The sequence below is a fragment of the Gallinula chloropus genome (genome assembly GCF_964237585.1).
Source record: "Gallinula chloropus genome assembly, chromosome: 17".
Lineage (NCBI taxonomy): Eukaryota > Metazoa > Chordata > Aves > Gruiformes > Rallidae > Gallinula > Gallinula chloropus.
This window is the reverse complement of record NC_140102.1, coordinates 3,320,000-3,340,135: the sequence shown is the minus strand read 5'-3', so window position 1 is coordinate 3,340,135 and position 20,136 is coordinate 3,320,000. Positions and strand designations below refer to the sequence as shown.

At 41.4% G+C, this 20,136-nt stretch overlaps 1 protein-coding gene across 2 annotated transcripts in view; it reads left to right on the top strand.

Moving 5' to 3' along the window:
* Positions 1–20,136, top strand: part of TMEM132C (transmembrane protein 132C) — a gene marked incomplete at both ends in the record, with an annotated part of 208,518 nt that overhangs the window by 53,768 nt on the left and 134,614 nt on the right. For both annotated transcript variants that reach the window (XM_084272086.1, XM_084272087.1), the window contains one exon: positions 6,758–7,646. In XM_084272086.1, coding sequence (XP_084128212.1) covers positions 6,758–7,646 — 889 coding nt within the window. The remainder of the gene's footprint in view (positions 1–6,757; positions 7,647–20,136) is intronic.

Here is a 20,136-nt window from a genome sequence, read left to right as displayed (position 1 = left end):
TTCCCTGGCAATGAATTCTGTCATCTAGTATCACACATGGCATGAAAATCTTTTTTATCCACTTTGAGTTGCCATCATTTAGTTTCAGTGACTGTCCCTTTGTTTTTGTGTTCTAAAGAAGTGCAGAAGTTCCTGGTGTACCTTTGGTCAGTCGTTGTTTTAGGGACTTCTGTCATTTTCCTGACAGTTCTGAAATGCTGATGTTCTACCTCTGCTGGAGATGCGTGGGGGAAGTGTTCACTTCTGTGCTAAATCTGCAAATGTCTGTGGAGATTTAGTGAAGGCTTTGGCTGCTCTAAGGTACAAAGTATACTTAATAGAATTTTATTGCAGTTTTTCACTTAACAATATACTGAATGACATAAATTAATCTGTCCCACTGAAAATAGGGGATTTATAACAAATAACTGATTATCATGTCTCCTGACAACCTTTGTGTGAATGTGGTTTAATTGAACTCTGATCTAAACTAATTAAGGTTCCATCTACATCTGGGCTTAAAATATGCCTGGTTGATTTCCAAGGGTATGTACTTCCTATATATGTGAATAGGAATATACAATCCCAGGTCAATCAGTAAAACACTGCAGTTCTAAACTTATCCTTTGACTTCAGGTATCAGCTTAATCAAAACTGGAAAAGAACTGAGGAAATCATGTTATTAACAGTCATTTATTTGGCAAAATTGTCCTCATGTGGTGTTCACAGAGTATTTGAGAAGAGGCTGCAATTTCTCCCAAATTATTGCTATATAGGTTTGTTTCCACAGTTTACTTCTAAGTGCAAAAGTTGGTCTTAAGCAGTTGCCATCAACATTGGATACTTGACTCTGCCTATGTTCAATTAGTCTCTCTGTTCTCTTGCTGGAAGAGAATGTATATCTGGTGTTTTTGTTTTTTTTTTTCTTTTGAAGGGTCATAGCAGTACAACCTGTAAGCCAGAAAGGAGTATGAGATCTGTTATCCCTGTACTTAAACAGTAACTTCTGTTGAGGAAAAAGTACCTTTCAGAAAGGAGTCTGGTTTTGCTGTGTAGACATGGACAACCCATAGCTCCCTTCCCTTGTTTGTTGCAATGGTTAATTAACCTCCCAGATAAAAATGTGTTCTGAATTTGAGCTTGTTGTTCTAATTTCCACTCAGCCTTTCTAACAGCAACATTCCCTTTCTAGATGTTAAAAAAAGCTAACTTAATGGGGATGAGAGTGCACCTAAGTTTTCCTGAGGTCTCAATGAATATTCAGATGCTTATTTCTTGCAGCGTTTGCTGAGCTTTAGTTCTAAGCAAAATACTTGCTACAAAGATTTTGTACACTCTGAAGTCACTAGATCTGGTGATGGTATAGAAAATGAAGGGAAAATGAACTAGAAAACGTAGCTGTTGACATTTTGTGGTGAAGGAAACATCTGTGCTGATTTAAGTGCATCTTTTCTACTTTTATTCTTTCCCCACACTGTATTTCCTGAGCTGGATTATGTGACTTGCTGTGCAAGAGCATGAAGAAGTTTGCAGTGAAAGATGAAGTCACAGAAGAGAATTCAAGGGTGGGACTTGTGTGATAGAATGGTTAGTATAATATGCTTATAGTACAGTTAACCTCCCTGGGTAGAGGGCTGCATGACAATGGGAGTCTGTGTAAGGGAGGGCTGATATTATTTACAGTGTTTGTGGGATTTTAGGAGGTGGTGGTGGTGCTGTAAATAATATTAGGGTTTTTTTTCCTTAGAACTCTAGCACATGGAATTTGGGGGGGAAATCACTGTGGTGCAGCATTCAATTATAGCTGCGTTTAAGGTTGGAGGAAGGAGACAGTGGATAAAGCTGTTATGAAAGGGAAGGAGAAGATCCTATTTTAAGAGTTGGAAAATTCTCAGTGGAAGCTTCAACTGAGAGGGATAGAGGTTTGTCTGCCACTTTTCATATGGTTTATTTCCTAGAAAGAGTAATTATGAATGTGCCTTTGTGAGGGCCATAGAAGGTACAGAGAAAGCTGCTCACACTACTCTTTGCATAGGCAGATGTCTTCTGCTCCTCGCTGGCTTTCGCTGGCTAGGAGCATTCTGGCTGAGGGGACAGGCAGATGGTTTCCTTGAAGGCTCAGTGGCTCATCAGACATCAGTCAGCGAAGATACATGGCCATTGGCCAGTAATCTCTCACCCACAATCTAAACCCTTAGTTCACAGTCCAAAAGAAAGTTGTTTCAAACCAACCTCATAAGAATGGCTTAAAAATGTTAAGCTCTATGACCATTCCAGTGAATTCAGCACCCAGAGCTCCAGCTCCATATCAAATCCTCCCCCCAAGAACATTCCTTTTACATTGGAATCCAAGAAATAATAATACAGATCAGAATTCACTGGTTTGTATCCAATGCCAGAAATGAACTTGCTAGGTTATAGGAATTTGAGTTGGTCTGTCATAGTGGAGCTGGTGATGTGCTTAACAGATGCCTGTTTAGGTTCAGATGAAGTGCTGCAGGAGCATATGATGCCAGAAGAAGGATTAAAAAGTCACCAGGCTGTTACAAAGGAGAAGTAATTACTTGTAAGCCTTAACTTTTGTTCTTGGCTAATGCTAGCTTTATTTGATGGTTCTTAATCTCTTCCTTGCTGGACTTCATCTCTGGACAAGTTGTAACTCTTTTGATAATGTAGAAGGGTAAAGCCCTTACTGCCTTCTTCTAAGTCAGCCTGCTGTAATCAGTTAGCCTTCAGTACAGAAAGGGTGGTCCTGCATTTCCTTGCTCACCCTTGCCTGGGTTTTTAATTTCCATTTTGGTTTGTGAAAGCCCTCAGGAAATGGGAGTTTCACTTATTCAAACCCAATTGGAAGGTCAACAAGCATCTTACTTTATCTAATCCTGATCCTTAAAGAATCTTGAGTTTTCTCAGGATATTTACACCTTATAGCTGAACTGTTGGAGGAAGTTTAACTTCCATGATATATTTGTATAAATGTGCTTATAGCACTCCTAGTCACAGAGACTCAGTTCCATTCTACTGCTACAATTGTGCCCACGTTAGGGACTGAACTGGGAGCAAAATGTTGCTCCCACAACTGATAGGGATAAACCCCTTGAATTTACACCTTGCTTTAACAGGAACCTCTGGAAATGTTTCAGTGGTTGAGCAGAAAAATGTTTAAAATCTGTTCCAAAGCACCTGAAAGCACTGATATCCATGACAGCTTCTTTTCATTTCCCTTAACAGGTAGTCTGATTTTCAGGTAGACAAAGTAACCCTATGCTTAATAATTATTGAAAATAATAACTTGTGATATGAAACTCAGCAAAGTCTTGGCATCTTATTTAAATAGATTCTGTGATAAACAAATGAACTTTGTAGATGGGCTGATCAAGCATTCAAAAATGTTCTCTTGAAACTTAGGTAATTAATTATAGTAGGACAGGAAGGTTATTGGGTAGCGATGAAGACTATACAACAAATCCCTTAAATGATGGCCTGTGGTTACTGATGCACGTGCTTGGGACTCTAAAATAAAATGGACAATTTTAACTGCCAGTTTTATCAGTTAAAGGCTTAAAGTGCTTAAATAAATTGTCTAAAGTGTAGCCATCACTATAGAAATATAACACTCCATTTTGTACAGCACAAAAATGGGTAGAAATAACCTACAACAAAAAAAGCTGAGATTGTACTTCTTTCTGCTGTCAGTTTGACCATGTAGGTTTTGCTGGTTGCCTTCAGATTATTAAAGCAGATGTTTCATGGCTCTTTTTCTTTAATATTGAGGTAATTCCTAAATACCTCATCCGTGTGATTGATCCAGGATAAACAGAATGCCTGCAAAAATGAGACCACTGTCTGCTTGAGTATAATGTGCTACAGCAAAAGTCCTGGGAATGGCAGAAAAACAGCTGTTAAGGTTCAAGCATAGACCAGACCCTGATCAACAGCCCTTTGAAATCAGAGGAGTTCACTTGTGTCTACAGCCTGTTGAGTTTATTTCTGTGTTCAGCAGATTTGTTGAAGCCAAAGGTATTCCCTCAGTAGCAATGGTGCCAAACCTAGAGTATCTCTAATCATTGAAACACGTCAGCAAAGTATACCTGTGTGCTTAGGTCAGTGCTTACAGTGATGGAAGTGATATCCCCAACTAGAGCATGATGCCCTCTGAAGTTACAAGGCTCTTGGCCTGAGACAAGAGGACATCTAATGAAGAAATCCTAGTGATTTGTCAAGTCCAATTCAGTGTCCAGACTGACCAGTAAGGTCCTGACTTCTTGTGTAGCAAACCTGGTGTTTCTAAAGGAACGGTGGTATCTGCCATGTGTATGCCAGTGATTGCTCTTCACAAAGCTCTGCAGGAAGCTGACCCAATCTCAGCAGGCTCACTCAGTGCAGGTGAAGGGATTTGGAGAGGAGAGTGAGAGCAAAGTGCTGTTGTTTGAGTAAACCAAGTCCCCATTCTGCTCCTGGACAGAAGAAATATGTAGGATTTGCTGCTTTCTTGAAAAGTTTGTGGTCCAAAGCGGATCTTCTCTGCGTTCCTTATTTCCCTGTTACAGCACTTTGAGATGTAACCCTAACAGACTAGTATTTTGATTCAGCTAAAGGGAAATCAATCAACTCAGCAGGTGGCATTTGTGGATTTCTTTCCAGCAGAATTAAAATCTATGCCAAGGATTGGAGACTTTAAGGATTCTAAGTGTGCTTATGTTTTATGGTGTGATGTATTTTAAACATTCATCTCCTCAATGGAGTGGTAATTCACTGCATTCTGGTGGTTCCATTGACAGCCCTCTTACCTTTTCCTTTATCTCTTTTTTGCCTTCTCTTTTATAATTATTTTTACATTTTTGTCCCATCATGGTAGTTTGGTAATTTGAGAGCCAATTCTACCATCCAGTGATAGTGCATTAATTAAAAATGAGTGAACACATCTTAATTACTTATTTCAAAATGATGGCTCTGATTTCCTCCCCCCCTCCAAGTTTGTTTCTTTCCTTTTTTTCCTTAATTTCCTCACATCTGCCTTCTAAAGCTGTTCACTTTGCCAGCACCAAGGAGTGCCAGCACACTAGTGATGTGCACGTTCATGAGGGTTGTAGTGAAGCTGTCTGTCAGCAGTAGCTGTTTGGTGTAAAGAAAGATATTGATTATTTATTAGTTGTAAACATTTAATTAAATTAGAGCACATAGCTAGCATACTAGCAGCCAGCCCAGCTACAAGGGCAGGAAATATATTACTTGCAAAAATCCTCAAGCTGCAGACCTTTGTGGCAAAGCTGACAAAAGAGTCTGTCTCTGTAGGGCTTTTTAGAGATCTTGAGCTGTTGCTGAGCTTCAGACAAATCTGTGTATTATGCATTGCCTTTCTTCTATGAAAAGCTAAACTTACACAGTACCTTAAATCCCGACTCTGGGGGGTTCCCCAAGGACATGGGAACTGATGCATATCTGAGGGCAAGGTTTCTCTCTTCTTTTTTTAATACTGAAGGCCATGCAGCACTAGATGCATCACCATTCATTTACCTTCTGTACCTATAAACTGTTCAGTATGAGTTAGGAAGATGTGCTGTGAGTAATATTATATAATCTACTTGTATTTTGACTGTCCTCTATTGTTATCTGACCTAATGAGGTAATAATTTTGGGGTTTTTGCCAATATATATTGTTAATCTTTATAATAAGAATGCAGCACTTAAGTCAAAAGGAATCTGATATCCAGCTGAACCTTAAAATTGGCCAGTGGGTACAAATTTTTCTGTGTGCATCTAATACATTAGCACTTGTTGAAATCCTTCTAGCCTGTGATGTGCACCTGGGTTTAAGTAACTTAGAAAACAGAGGTACTGCTGATATTAAATTAGAGGTGTAGACCATAGTGCTAGAAACAGTAATATGAGAGGAAGGGAGTGCAGTGGGGTGTGTGTCAGTTCTTAGAAAAGCAGTTTCTGCCTTTGGCTGCAGAGCAGGAAGGATCTTTGATCTCCTGGCCAGTGTGCCTGCAGGGATAGCGATTAGTGGTCCTTTGGGAGCTGTGGGGCAGTGACCATACCAGTGTGCTGAATACCTTCTGCATGCTGTAACTGAAGGGAACGGTTGGAAAGGCAGGAGGGGAGTGTCAAAGCAGATGGAAAGTTTAGAAGGGGATGATGTGACTTAGGAAAAGAGTGGGGAAGGTGAGCACGTGGGTGGTTTGAAAGACATCCTGTTTACCTACAGATTTGGGTTGGGAAGGTTTTGGCTGTGATTTGTCCTTAAGAGAACTGGTGTGTGCAAACTTAAGCAGGTTTGATTGAAGTTTTTTTAGGGAGGTGAGACGTTGCATGAAAGTGACAAATAACCTATTTATTTATTTATCACCCATGTGATAGTTAAAGTATTCACTGAGTTCTTTCTTCCTTTGCTGTGCTGAACTTCAGCCACGTAAAATGGCTTTTGGAACAAGAATTTCTTCTGCTGTGTGAACCTTCCTCTTCTTAGTCCTTTCAGGAGTATGAATAACTGATCGTGCTGCAGACAACACTTCATACATCACCTGTGTATGTGTGTGTGTGCATGTGTGACAGTGTTTATCATGGATAAATTCAAGGTAGCACTAAAGCCTGCTTTTCTTTAAATGTAATGCAAAAATCCCCTTAGCTCCATCTAAACATACAGCTACACTGCAAATGTTTCTTTGAACTAAATGATACTGTCCCTAGCTTACCAGGTAGCTCCACTAAAGTTGCATATGTTCCTCTGAACCTCTCAACATATTTGATCTAACATCACCTTTTCTTTTGTTAGTGACAGAGTGTCGAGGGGTCTTGGACAATAATCAGAGATTTTCTTCGTTACCAACGTACCTACCTGTGAGCTATCGGATCTTCAGTGCTGAGTCATCTTTCTTTCTCAGAGAAGCCAACCAAGATTTTATGAGAAACTCCAGTCTGCAGTCCAGGGTGGAATCATTCTTCCCCTATAAAGCCAAGAGACCACCTATATTGAATGCCAGCTATGGACCTTTTTCTGTTGAACAAGTCGTGCCCCAGGACCTACTGTTAACTTCCAACTTTTTTGGATCTGCCAACAAGTTTACTTATAACTGGAAACTTCAGGCCTACATAATGAGTGACAAAATCTACCTGAGCAAGCCCAAAGTCCAGGTCCTGTTCTACATCGTGGGCAGGGACTGGGATGACTACAGCACCACGGAGCGGCTGCCCTGCCTGCGGGTGTTCGCCTTCCGAGAGACGCGGGAGGTCAGAGGCAGCTGCAGGCTGAAAGGGGATCTGGGGCTGTGTGTGGCAGAGCTGGAGCTTCTGCCAAGCTGGTTTAACCCCCCCACGGTTATCACGGGCCGTAAGAAGTCGCCGGATCAGTTTGAAGGGAGCCCTGTGGAGCTTTATTACACTATTCAACCAGGAGATGAGAAGGGAGAGTGTACTGCTGAGGATATAAGGAAGGGAAATGCCATCCGGCCTGGCAAAGAAGGCATGGATGAGCCCATGTCCCACTTACAGAGGATTGGATCTGTCAGCCTCTACCGAGGCCAGGAGACTTCTCAGCTAACGGAGCTACGGCTGGATAGTAATATTGTTGTGTGGTTGCCCTCAAAGCCCGTGAAACAAGGAGAGGTGGTGAATGTTTATGTGACAATCGCCAACAATTCGACAGTGGATCAGTTCATACTCAGGTACGGTAGGTTGGTTTTGCATGTTTCTAATGTGGTAGCAAACAAAGGTGCTGGGGACAGGGAATGAAACTCAATTTGAAGTTAATCCTCTCTGAAGATTGCTCCCAGTCACTGAAACATGTTATTTTCCTCCTTGAATGCTGTGAAGAGGATTGAAAGCCTCCATCACTAGGGGGCTTTTAACACTACATGCCATTTATCACAGGGCCACATTATGCAACAATGTAGGAAATATCACAATTTGCTGCTTTAGTGGGGCCATTTCTGTGCAATGACAGACACCAAGGCACCAGGAAAGTTCCCTGCTTTACAGGGCTTTTAAAATCAGGTTTTTATTGGCAGGCACGGAGTTTAAAGGTAGCAAAACTTCAATTACCTGCTTTTCTCTAAGTGCTCTGACAGTGCTTTGCCTCTCCCACACAGAGTGGTTTTGTTATGAGAGCTCTTTAGGGGAGGGATTTAACTATCTACTTGGAGTTAAGTAGTGTTTGCCTTTGCCAGCACACATACCCTTTAAAATAAGGCCTAATGTGTTTGATATTGCTGTTGATTGTAAGGTAATGTTAGAAGCAAGTGCAACTATTTTGGACAGGAGTGGTGAATACAGGACCTGGCAACCAGAGAAGTGCCTTGCTGGGTCAGATCACTTTCATCTCCCTCTTTAGCAGTTTCCCTACTGATCAAATGAAAATCTTCTGAGGGTGACAAAGACTGGGAAACTTGTTAATCACTGAAATGTTTGGTTTATTTTTTTCTTTACCTCCTCCTGGTTACCAGGCTTTAAATTGAAGGGAAATTTCCACGCTGATAAACAACAATTGCTCTTGAAAGCCTCAGGAATCAGAGTTTCCCCAAAGATTCTGCACGCGAAAGTATTTATTTCTAAGGCTTATATGAATTAGATTAATACATAGCTGACAACTACTGAGGGGAACAGCCTTTAGAAGAGGAAGTGTCGCTTGGCAGATGAAAGGCTTTTATTTTAAAAAAGAGGGATTTTAGTCATCTCAGAACCATTCTGATGTTGGCAGCTTTGGTTAAGTTGGTGAGATAATCTCCCAGACACCTGTTTACTGAGTGAAACCTCCGTTACAGAAGTCTTTTCTGATGCTGCTGCTTATCTTTTACTGAAAATCCTTTTACACAAAGTAGTAGAAACAGAGTACTTTTCCACATAACAAGCATAGCTGTGGTGAAAGAAGAAATCCAAAGGCAATGAACTGGATGTTTGCTGGGGAGGATGGGAGAGGGGATCACCCTTTGAAGGTCTGTGTCACAGTCTTTATTTCTCTGAAAAGTGAATTGAAGATAAACAAGCTTGTTGAAATCTGGTGATATATTTCTTTGCTCAGCCCTGAATCTGACTGTCTAGGCAAGGATATCATTTGCATGCTGAGAGGTGCAATAGATAGAAATGGTAATGTGGAATGTCAGTAGTTGCCTGTGTGACTTACTGTTACAGACAAAATGGATTGGCTTTGGTTTTGAGAGCAGGTGACTGATGTATTTGAAGTGAATAGTCTGACGTTTGTTGGTGTATTGGCTGTTCTGTGTTATCACAAATGCAGAGCTTGGGTCACGTTCTCCTGCTGAAACACCCTTTTGGTGAAAAAAAGGATTTGCATTTTCTCTTAACATTACTTTGAAGCAGAGACAAAAACACAAGAGGCTGAAAAGACCAGTTTTTTAAAATGCCTTTTGCTGGTTTCCACTGGGGATAGGCAGGTGGTCATTGTCTTGGTGTAGCATAGGACTGACTTATATTAAAAATCAGCACTTTTCAGTGTGCTTCTTCCTCTCCACTACCACAAACAAGAAAAGCAATGGGAAATAGTCGAAAACAGTCCTGGCTTTGAAAACTTTGTCTTGCAGGCATGTTATTCTCTTGTCTCTACCAAAGATGCTGATCTGTGCAGTTCTGAAGGCATCAGCTGAGAGCTTTATTTCAGGTGTAGAGCAGCCTAATTCCTAGTAAAAGCAAATAAAACTGTTTTAACTATTTTCTTGATACTGCAGTAAGAAGGGGCAGCTGACACCCACTGGTGAGAGTTGTGTGGGACTGTCCCCTCAGTTATGAACTGTGTAGCCTCTTCTGTCAACTTCAGAAGTTTCCTGTGTTGTTTTAGTGGCAGAATGCAGGCTGAAGGCTGGCAAAGCCAAGTGCAGCTTCCTGATTCTGTGGTGAAAACCTGTTGTCCCCAGTGAAACTTCCTAAGTGTGACAGAATATAGGATTCAACCCAGGGATCTATGAAGTCCCTGTATTTTACAGGAGAAAAACCCAAATGAGTCCAACAGCCAGAGAACAGCCAGTGCATATGCTGGGTCTGCCTAGGGGCTCCTTTAACCTTCTCCATGGCCATTTGCCTGCTTAGATAGAGGGCTGTACGCTCTAATACTCTGGGGTTCCCAGCAGAGCAATCCCTACATCCTGTGACATGCATTCACATTTAATCATCCTAAAGAAAAACACACCACACGTTATCCTCGGGCATAGTGGGTTTGTTTATTTTCTGCTGCTTGTATATTATTCATTGAGGTATTGCAGCAGCCAGTGCTGAAGCAAACAGCATGTGATTATTGCTTTGGGGGAGGTGGGAATAATAGCTACAAATCTGCTCTGGCAAAAGGAAAGTAGGCTGGTCTGAATGACCTCATAGCCACAAATCATGGCAATTGAAACCATGTTCTTAAATTGTGTCTTAATTCAGAATCCTATTACTGTATCTATAAATTTATCAGCCCAAGAACACCAGTAAAGTCAAAGCCAATGACTAATATGACAGGGAGCAAAGTGAATTACGCGTGGTAGTACATTAACACAGCAGAAACTCTGTCTGAATAAACAGATATTCCTCCTTGCATCTAGGCAGCAGAGGGCTGTTGTGAAAGGAGTTCAATCAATATTGATAGGTTATAGGATATGGATTGTGTTTGCAGGGCTGTTCCTGTCCTGTTGCATCACCTCTGGTAAAGCTTTACAGGCATTTTCTATACGTAGTGTAGAAAATCCAAAGAGCTGTTCAGAGTCACTCAGGAGTGGGAAGCTTCTTTCAGTCCTGTTCCTAAAAGACTTGGACCTCCTCAGATGGAAGGGGTTTCAGGTTTGCCATATATGACCAGTGGTAACATAAATGAGAAAATCTTGATAAAAGAGCTGAAGAAATAGAGAAGGGGGAAGAAAATATTCCAGTGCGTTCCTATCACTGGGAAGGATTTCTGGGTCTGCAGAAGAGAGGTGAATTATACTTACAGCTGACTGCTCAGTGAATTACTGTTACTTCTAGCTGTTGGGTAAACTGTGAACAGAAGGAAAGTAGCACCAGTATAGGACAGAAAAAGAAAACACTAGCAATACTTCTAATAAGGATCATTTATTTAGGTCTTCTGTGTGCTTCTCAGAGCTGTTATAAATGGACAGCCCTGGCTTTAGCAGAGCTACCGTGATTGCTCGTTGCTTTGCCAATTGCTGCATACATAAGCTTTACTAATCTGAGTCATCACTTTTGGTGTACTGTCTGTAAGGATTAGAAAGCAAAATCCTTAGGGCAAGAGCTTGTTCTTGAATGCTTTTATGAACTGCCCTCACACCCATCAGGCTACGAATAAGGGAAGAAATCAACATCATACCAAAAGCAAGCTGTTCATGGGAAGTTAACATCCAGAAAGCAACACTGCTGCATGTATGTGCTGAGATATTTGAGGGTGAGGAGGAAGCTGGGAGCCTGATTTCTGTCTGTAGTACTGGGGAATTATGCAGCTTGGGAAGGCTGGCCTGTGTACAGTGCTGTTTGTTCTGTGGCTCTATACTTTTCCAACCACTACACTGCTAAAGGACCCTTCCATCTGTTTTTCATAGCGTGACATGCCATGTTCCATCACAGGGCCCAGCAGAAGGTGTGGGAGTGCTAAGTGTTTTATGCTACTCTGCTGGGCAGCAGCTAATCTCCAACTCACTCTAGAAGGTGCTGAACCACCAGATAACCCGATTTACAGGAGGTATTGAGCAGGATAAGTAAAGAGAAAGGGGATGAAGTTGTTATCTGTCCTGATTAGAAAAAAGAGGTGAAAAACAGTGGTACTTTTTTTTCCCCTTAGGCTTCTTATTACAGATTTTTGCAGTGCAGCTCATTGCACCTGAAGGGATGTTGGTTGTAAACAGTGTTACTGAATTACCTTTCTCCAGCAAACAAATCAACCCAAGACAATGGATAATTAGTAGTAATAATAAATCTACAGATTGGAAGAAGGATAAAGGATAAATGCAGTGAGAAAAGCTATTAAACCCATCAGCTGAGGCAGCTTTATATGTCAGTTCCTAATAAGTATTGACAGCAGTGCTGTGTTAAGTAGTATTGAGAACAGCTAAAAACCTAGGGGAAGATGTGCACATGGAGCAGCACTATGGCACTAGGCAGCTGTAGCTAGGAGAAGCAGTTAAGGTCATAACATCTTTGTATTGCCTGCTTGTAAATATCAATATTTGAAAGACTAGATCCTCTGATCTGGCCGTAAATAGCCATTTTGAAGGAAATGGTCATAAAAAAGGGGTATTTCCTGCCCCAAACTCTGCCTGTGTTGCATGGCAGAGCTATTTGAGCCTTCTTGGGAGTAAAGCACTTGGAGGAGCTGCCTGTGCCTGGCACTGCCCTTCAGCTGTTCTAGCTGCTGTATATAAAGAAACAGAATAAGAACATTTTCAAGCAGTTACTGTTTAATTTTAGATACTAATATTTTAATCTTAACTTATGATGAAAGAACCTTTAGTACTCTGAATTTTACCTGTGTTTAACGGTTGCTCTATCAGCTTTTGATGCTGCAGTGTGGTACCATCACTGCAGCCACAAGTGACCTTGTAATGAATAACTGAAGCTGAAGCTAACCCGAATGAGATCAACATCAGAGCTGAGTTCAGTCTACATTTTGCATTAACCCATAATTCAGGGTATATTATCCCAAGTACCTATTTTCCACAGTAAACGGAATGCTGATTTCCAACTGTGAAATGAAGAGTGTGCTCTTTTATACTGCTTCATATTTTAAAGCTAATGCAGCTCAGAGTGAAATGAAGAGAGACAGGATGATTTGGTGGGATGCTCTTCTGGGCGTACATGTGTGTCTCCAGATGTGAATTGCAACAAAACATTTTTCATTTCCTATGCAGCTTTGGATTACTTAAATATTTAAAAGTGACTTCACTGCACAAAAGCATTTCAGTCGACAGCTGAAGGGAGAGGAGTTTGAAGCTCTTAGGCTTGCTTCTGTTGTCTCATTTCATGGAACATTTTCAATTGAAAAGATGATCTCATCCTCCAAAATTCAGACCCACAATTTTACCTATTGCAAGAATGTCAAAAAGCCCCACAGATTCTGAATGCCAGATTTCCTTCTACAGTGCCTTAAACCTTCTCTTTAGACATGTATCTTGTATTCTGAAGCATGGATAAAGCTGAGTAGCTAATTCTTACACTGTATAAAAAGTGTGTATCAGGCACTCTGGGTAGCAGACTGCTGTTTGCTCTCACAAGAGATGCAGTTTCTTCCTTCACATTTCCATCTTGAGTAACCAAAATGCAAACTTGCTGACTAAGACCTCAGAGTATTCTGTACATATTTCATTGTATCTCTTTTTCAGTAAAGTTAATTATTAAGTCAAGACTGGAGGAGCTCTTCCCTAGCCTTCCAACCCATCAAAAGGGTTTCCCAGTTATTTTATGGTGTTGGTATGACCCATGCAGTCAGATGCTTGGCCAGAGGTGGTTTGCAGAAGGGTTCAGAACTGTGAATTATGGCTTGAAGGACTTTTATGTATTTCATTGATTAAGTGTTTATATATTTTGTTGTCTAGAGTTTAGCCTTGTGAAACATTAATTCTTAATTGATTTTTTGTTGGTTATTCCCTTCTATGGAATAATTAGTAACAATTCAGCTACAAATCTACAGTAGAGCAGGTTAATGAAAGGAAGGTGGTGGTCTAGTCCTAATTTTGTACTCACTAGGAAGTCAAGAGACCTAAATTGTCTTCCTGCTTCTGCTTAGAACTTACTGTGTTATCCAAGGCACATAATTTTATCCCTTCTTACAACTTCACCTTCTCCAATTGGTTGTACTGTACAAAACTCAGGGAAGAGACTGGGCCATGCTCTGTGTGCATCACTCAGTCTAGTGAGCCTCTGATCCCCACAGGGCATCTGTGCATTGCATCACAGGAGTGGTACTACATAATACAGAAGTTGTTATGCTGTGGGGTTTATGGTTTTTGCAAGTAACAAAGTGTTAATAGCACCTTGCAAGGGCTTTGTTAAGATTTCTCCAAAGTAAATGCTGGTTAAAAAATCACAGCAATTGTGCTGGAGTTGTTCTGTTCTGCTTTGGTAAGCAAGTCTGTTGGAGTTCTCCTAATTGTCATTTACTAGAGAATCTGACAGACTAAAAGGGTAAATATTTCACAGTGTAACTTTAAAAAGCATTTGTGATGTAAACAATCTTTTTTCTAAGAGGAGAATGTGTTAATGCTATTTTGAGAGAACAGTATCACACTCCAGTTAGTTTAATTTCATTAGCCCTTAGCAGGCACTTTTCATGGACATCGGTGTCACACCAGAGGCACCTGGGTCCTCCAAACAAATGACTCATCCTCACCAGCTTTGCATTTTTGAGAACGTCCTTTAAAGGGAGATTAAGGGAAAAGTGCTTCTCACCAGACCAAGTGAAGAGGTGCAGAACTCACTTGAGTCAGGTTTGGTAAGGTTTACAAAGGAACTGATTGAAATTGAAGCTACCAAGGAAAATCAGGCACCCTTCCCTGACCCACTTAAAAAAAAAAGCAGTGCTCAAGCAACCTTCTGAGCAATTCTGTTGACATCTCAAATGCACAGTGTGCTCTGCAGTACTGAAAATAAACTATGGATTTGTTGTTAGAAGGCTGAGTCTGTGTTCCTTGCTTTGGAAGTCATTTGCTGATTGCCCATGACTTGAGTCGCTGGAGCACAGCTCTGCAGCCAGTGAATCAGGGTGAGACCTTAGATCCTGGTACGTTCAGGAGCTGAGCAGTGAAGTTCAATGCTGCTGAAGCCCATAGAGTGCTCAGCACTGAGTATCAAAAGCCCCTTTTCAAAACCTTAACACTCTGGTGCTGTCTGCAAAGTAGAATCATGCAGAATTATAGGAATTTACTGAATCAGTGGTGTAATACCTGTAGGAAAGTCCTTTTGTATCGTGGGAGCAGCATTTCTAAAGTGCATGTTTCATCTCATCCTTTGAGCTAGGGCACTCTTGATTGTCAGCCTTCCTGGTTATGGCAGAGGTAACACCCACGTTTTTCTAGTTGCAGACTAAGACATGAAATCTAATCAGCTGGGTGTAGACAAACCTGAACTATATATATATAGTTTATATAATAACTTTATATAACCCAACTATAAAACACGTTTTGACTTCTGTGCTTCAGGCTTCTCTGCTTGAAAACTTTCCCTGGTGTATTCATTGGAAAAGTAAAAAGAATGGACATGGGCTGTTGTAGGGCTGACCATAAATGGAAGAGTAGAAAATTACTGCATCAGGAGTCAGCCAGAGGAGTCAGCACTATTGATGCTGCTTCAAGGGCTGGAGCTGAAGGTTTTGGTTAACGTATTGGCAAGTGAACATACATACCTGAGTTTCAGGAACTTCATATTGAGGTATCTTGTTAAAATCCTCTCTTGTATGTCATTTCCCTTCCCTTCCCATCCCCTTTAGCCTTGGCAAACTAGTGAAGTAATTCCTGGCTTCTCTTCCAAATCCGCTGCAGCATGTGCTGCTAAATGCACGCCGGTGCCTCTGGCTCTTGTCCTGGTCTGAGATGCTGCTCTGAGGTGCAGTGTGTCTCCTGGTAGCTTCTGTTCTGCCTGCCCTTTGCAAAAGCCTGTGCATGTGCAAGGCTGCTTAAAGATGAGATAAGGCACCTCTACTTAATTTCTGTTTAGACTATTAGCCACTCGTGTGACTCCAGTTACAACAGTTAATTAAATCCTTGGTTACTTGCCTAATTAGAAACAATGGTGGCTCGTTAAAAGATCATACTGTATAAACCCCAGTCCTCCCAGACCAGCAGTAGGGAGGGAAACTTCATACTACTGGGAGTGGAGTTTAGTTGAACCAAGATAATGTTTTCTGGCTGTCTGAAAAAGGCTGTGATCTGATGCATTAGAGAATCTCCTGGGAATCCTTAGTGTGATTATCTGACAAGCTGCTGGGTTCCAAGGCCACTGTGAGCAAGAAAGTGTGTGAGCCTGTAGGTCTGAATGGAAACGAGCAGCCCTGAGAAAAATGGCATGGTGAGGCTTTAAAACCTGGTGCATCTCTTCAAGCTATAAAAGCAGTAGGGACTTGCTGGAGTGATACTGGGAGGGGACATCAGCAAGTCATAGCTCTGGGCTTGTGACAGAAGGATTTGGGATGGAGTGGAAGTATGTAGAGTAACTCAAGAGTAGGCACCCAGCCTAGAAGAACTGTGAAATCTGGTGGGTTTAGTTTTATTATCTTGTTGGTTCTTACAGGGCTCATTATTTAAGACAGAAACCACCGGACTGATTGAAGTGACTTATGAAAGCACCTGGACAAAGAACCGTCGTTGTATATTTAAGTTCTTATGGTACTTTACAATTAAAACTTCCACAGAAGGTATGGAGATGGTGGGAAGTGCTGCTCTGCACTTCACAGTTAATTTCTACAGAATGCCACTCTTTCCTATAAGGCACAGAGCATTTGACTCCAGTTCTTGTCCCTATTTCCTTTGGGATCCCTTTGAGGTTCTCTGTATTACCTTGAAACCCCACCCTGCCCTGTATGTGCTGCCTCTTCAGAGGCATGTGCTGTTTTGTGTAGTATTCTCTTGAAAAGAAAGTTGCATTTCTATAGACTTTCAGTGCACAGAAAAGCTGATTAATTCATAGTTTAGATGAGACTGGGCTAAAAAGAAATTCAGCATCTTTCTGTTGTTGTTGTTCGTTTGTGTGGTTCCTGGGGTGTTGCAAAATGTCTCTATTAGCAAAGCTGCCAGGGGGTTAATTTGCACTAACAGCCTAATCATCTTCAACAACATCATTTTAGGTTTTCATATTGCTGCTTAGATCAGCAAGACTAGAGAAAAGAAGACTTGAGAAATAGTGCATATCTTAGGAAAAAAAGAAAAATGGGTGGAGACACAACTCTCTGTGTTATCAGCTGTCAGGCTGCTTGAAAAGGTTTTGCTTTTTCCACAAGCTCTGGCTCTAAGATATGAGCCTTGACTTCCAAAGTGAGATTGAGCTCTTTGTACAAGAGGGAGAGGCTCATTAAGGGAGTGTGTGGTACTTGTACACCAAGGTCTGGAGCTCGAGTCCTCAACCTCCTCAATTAGTCATTTAACTGGACTAGTTGTGGATCATGAACCACAGCTGGGTTTTGCAGATAAGAATGTCTGATGTACTAGACCATAAAGTCATGCTTGATCCTTCCCTTGCCCCAGGAGCGCTGGGGTAGGTAGTTCAACCCAGCACGTGGTCACTGAGGCACCAATATTGTTGCTGTCCAGCCCAAGGGGTTCCTTATTTGATATATAGAACAACTGTGGATCCAATTTTGAGGAAACTGTGTGTTGTCCTATGGATTGTGTGGCTCCTTACTCAGGACTCTGAGCTTTGCTATAGTTTTACAGAAATTAGGTGCTGTGATGATAATTGGTGGAGTCACCGAGTGTGACTTGATGTGCCTGGTCTCTACAAGTAGTAGAAATACCACCAGTAGCAACAAACATGTTTTTCTGCTTGAGGTTATGTCTAGCTTATGAAAAGCCCTGATTGCACAGCTCTCCTATGGAAAGGAAACACCATCCTGCAGCAGGAGCCTGTCACTTAGGAATGTAGCCAAATTTAGTCCTGTCAAATGTAATGAGAACATTCACAGGCTGCTTTTTATGCCTCTGGATGTGAGACATTAATGAGAGGCCACGTTAGCACCAGCTTCTGCTTTTCTCCTCTGTACCAGCCTGGTTACAGTTTTCCTGTAGAAGGCAATGACCAAACCTGTCTCTTTGTGTGCACTTAGTTGCTGTTGGCTGTATGAAGATGGCAGTGGACAATGTACACTCACATGTATTGTAATACCTTTTTCTGGGACAGAGGATGATAAAAGGATGGTGTTAGTTTTAATTTGTCTATTCAGTACACTGTGAAGAGAACAGAGCTGGTCTTAACAGAGATGCTCAGGGCAAATACAAGAATAGAGAGCAGGCGGTGTCAGCTGTAGCATCAGGAGGGTTACACAACCTTGCAGGTAACACTGTGGCAGCATTCAAGATGACTTGGGTCCTTGACATCGGACTTGGATTTACTGGTGGGTACTGCTGTGTTCATGATGACTCTTGAAAGTGGTGATTCCAGCCCTAACGAGCTCAACGTCGCAACAGCAACCTTGTACCTGAGGCCTGTAAGGGTTGGAGCTGGGTGATGCTGAGCTTCAAAGCAATTCTCCAGTGATTTCTTGAAGTATCTTAAAATCAAGCTGTTCAAAGCCCTAGAAAGACTATTGCAAGCAGCAATCTAGCCTAGCCAGAAATGTGTGAAGATAACGTGTAATCTCTGTTTTCTAAGACTCTAGGGTGCTGCTTAAGAATTTGTCTCTTATTTGAGACAATTCTACTGTAATTAGCACTGGGCACATATTGACATAGTCAAGCAAAGATTTTATCAGCTGGCTAAAGACAGTGACAGCTGGTTAATTGTGGTATTTTCTGAAAGATCTTTACAGAATTCTTTAGTTGTTCAGAAATTAATATGCCTCATCCTTCTTTGTGTTACTAAAGTATGGCTGTGCTGTCACCTGTAGTTTACATTCTTGAATTTTCATAGCATCTCAGGTGATGGATACTTGGTCCATTACTATGGTAACAGCTGTTTTTCTTTCTCACTCAAAGTAAACATTGACATAAACCTCACTGTAATGTGTTCTTTTTATTCAGCGTGCACAGCTAATGGGTGCCATAGCTGTGCAAATATGTCATGATCGTAGTGGATAGAGAGCAATAAACTGGAACTCTAGTGCCCTGGTGTAGAACTGGTTTCGCCTTTCAACACACACAGAATTTTATGTCAGCTACTTCAACTCTGTTTTTACTCCTACCCATGTTTAATTAGATTTCAAATACTTGAGGGTGGAAACAGTCCCTCACTGTGCCTTGGTGAGTGCTTAAGGGAAATGGGATCTAATAGCAGATGAGGCATGCTAACTTTGGTTTTGCTCTTAAACAGCTCCATTTTGAAGTTGAATTGATCCTATGAATTTTGGCAGCTGTTCAAAATCCCTCCTATCCATTTTTCTGAAGGTTAATGATGGGAGTTCTTTTCCTGTATTAGAACTTCTGGTTTGTTGTGTTAAAAAACCCAACTGTTTCATGAAAAACTATGAAACTGGGATAGCCTCAGTCCCTACCACAAAGCTCTGCTGCAGTTCCCTTCAGACTGTGGCTCCTCAAAACCTGTGTGGAGTAATGCAAATGCAGAACAAAGCTTTAACAGTTCCTCCCTCACGGGAGGGGAGGTGATTTGCTTTGAGTCCTGACACCCAGCAGCCCCTGTGCCACCCCACTGGGGAGAGCTGTTGGGGCTGACTCTTCCTGAAGGGAAAATGCTGTTGGAAAAAGTCTACAAGTGTTTTGTAGGGTTCTCTCTGTTCCACATCACAATTATCTGATAAATGTAGCAATTATCTTTTCAGTTTAGAGTTTAAAAAAAAAAAAGAAAGCCTAATTTTTATCTACTAGAAGAGGCTTGCATGTTCTATATTATATTCTGTATGCTTTTAGAGTGATTCATGATGGAACCTCATTAAACATCATTACAGCCCTCTTAGGTTCCTCTCTAGTAACTATTATATGGATTTCCCATGAGGTAATGACTGTGTACCACCTTGCACTGATTTAGTCTGACAGACTGTTCTGTTTGGAGTGATGACACTAAAAATGCTGTGCATGGGTAGAACTGTTTGCAAGATAGAAGCTGTAAAACCCAGTTCTCCACTTCATGCCCTTCACCTGGGCGGCAGTGTGTGCAGCTAAATGTGTGCAGTAGCTTCCCATAATCTTGAGATGTTTTATGAAATGCTGTTTAATCTTGCAGGTGGGAATGTGCTGTGTGTTGCAATGAATATTGTTGAAAGGGGTCCAATTGCTTACCCACTTGATGTGAATTAGATGAGACTTTCCTCCTGGGGAGTTAGTTTTAATGTAAAGGCAGAAGCTGTGTTTTAAATATCGTTGATTATTCTGGTTTGGGGATGATAGTCCTTTCTCCCATGTTAGTAAAGCTGATGCCAGAAGGTGTTGTTTTTGGGGATGCCTTGCCTGATGTTCTGCAGTAGGCATATTAGGTAAGAAAGCTCCATAGAAAGAGCCACAACAAGTCTCTTGTTCTCATAGTGCTAAATGAGAGTGAGTCACGGCTAGATCTCGGCTGGATGTAAGAGCGGTTCCTGGG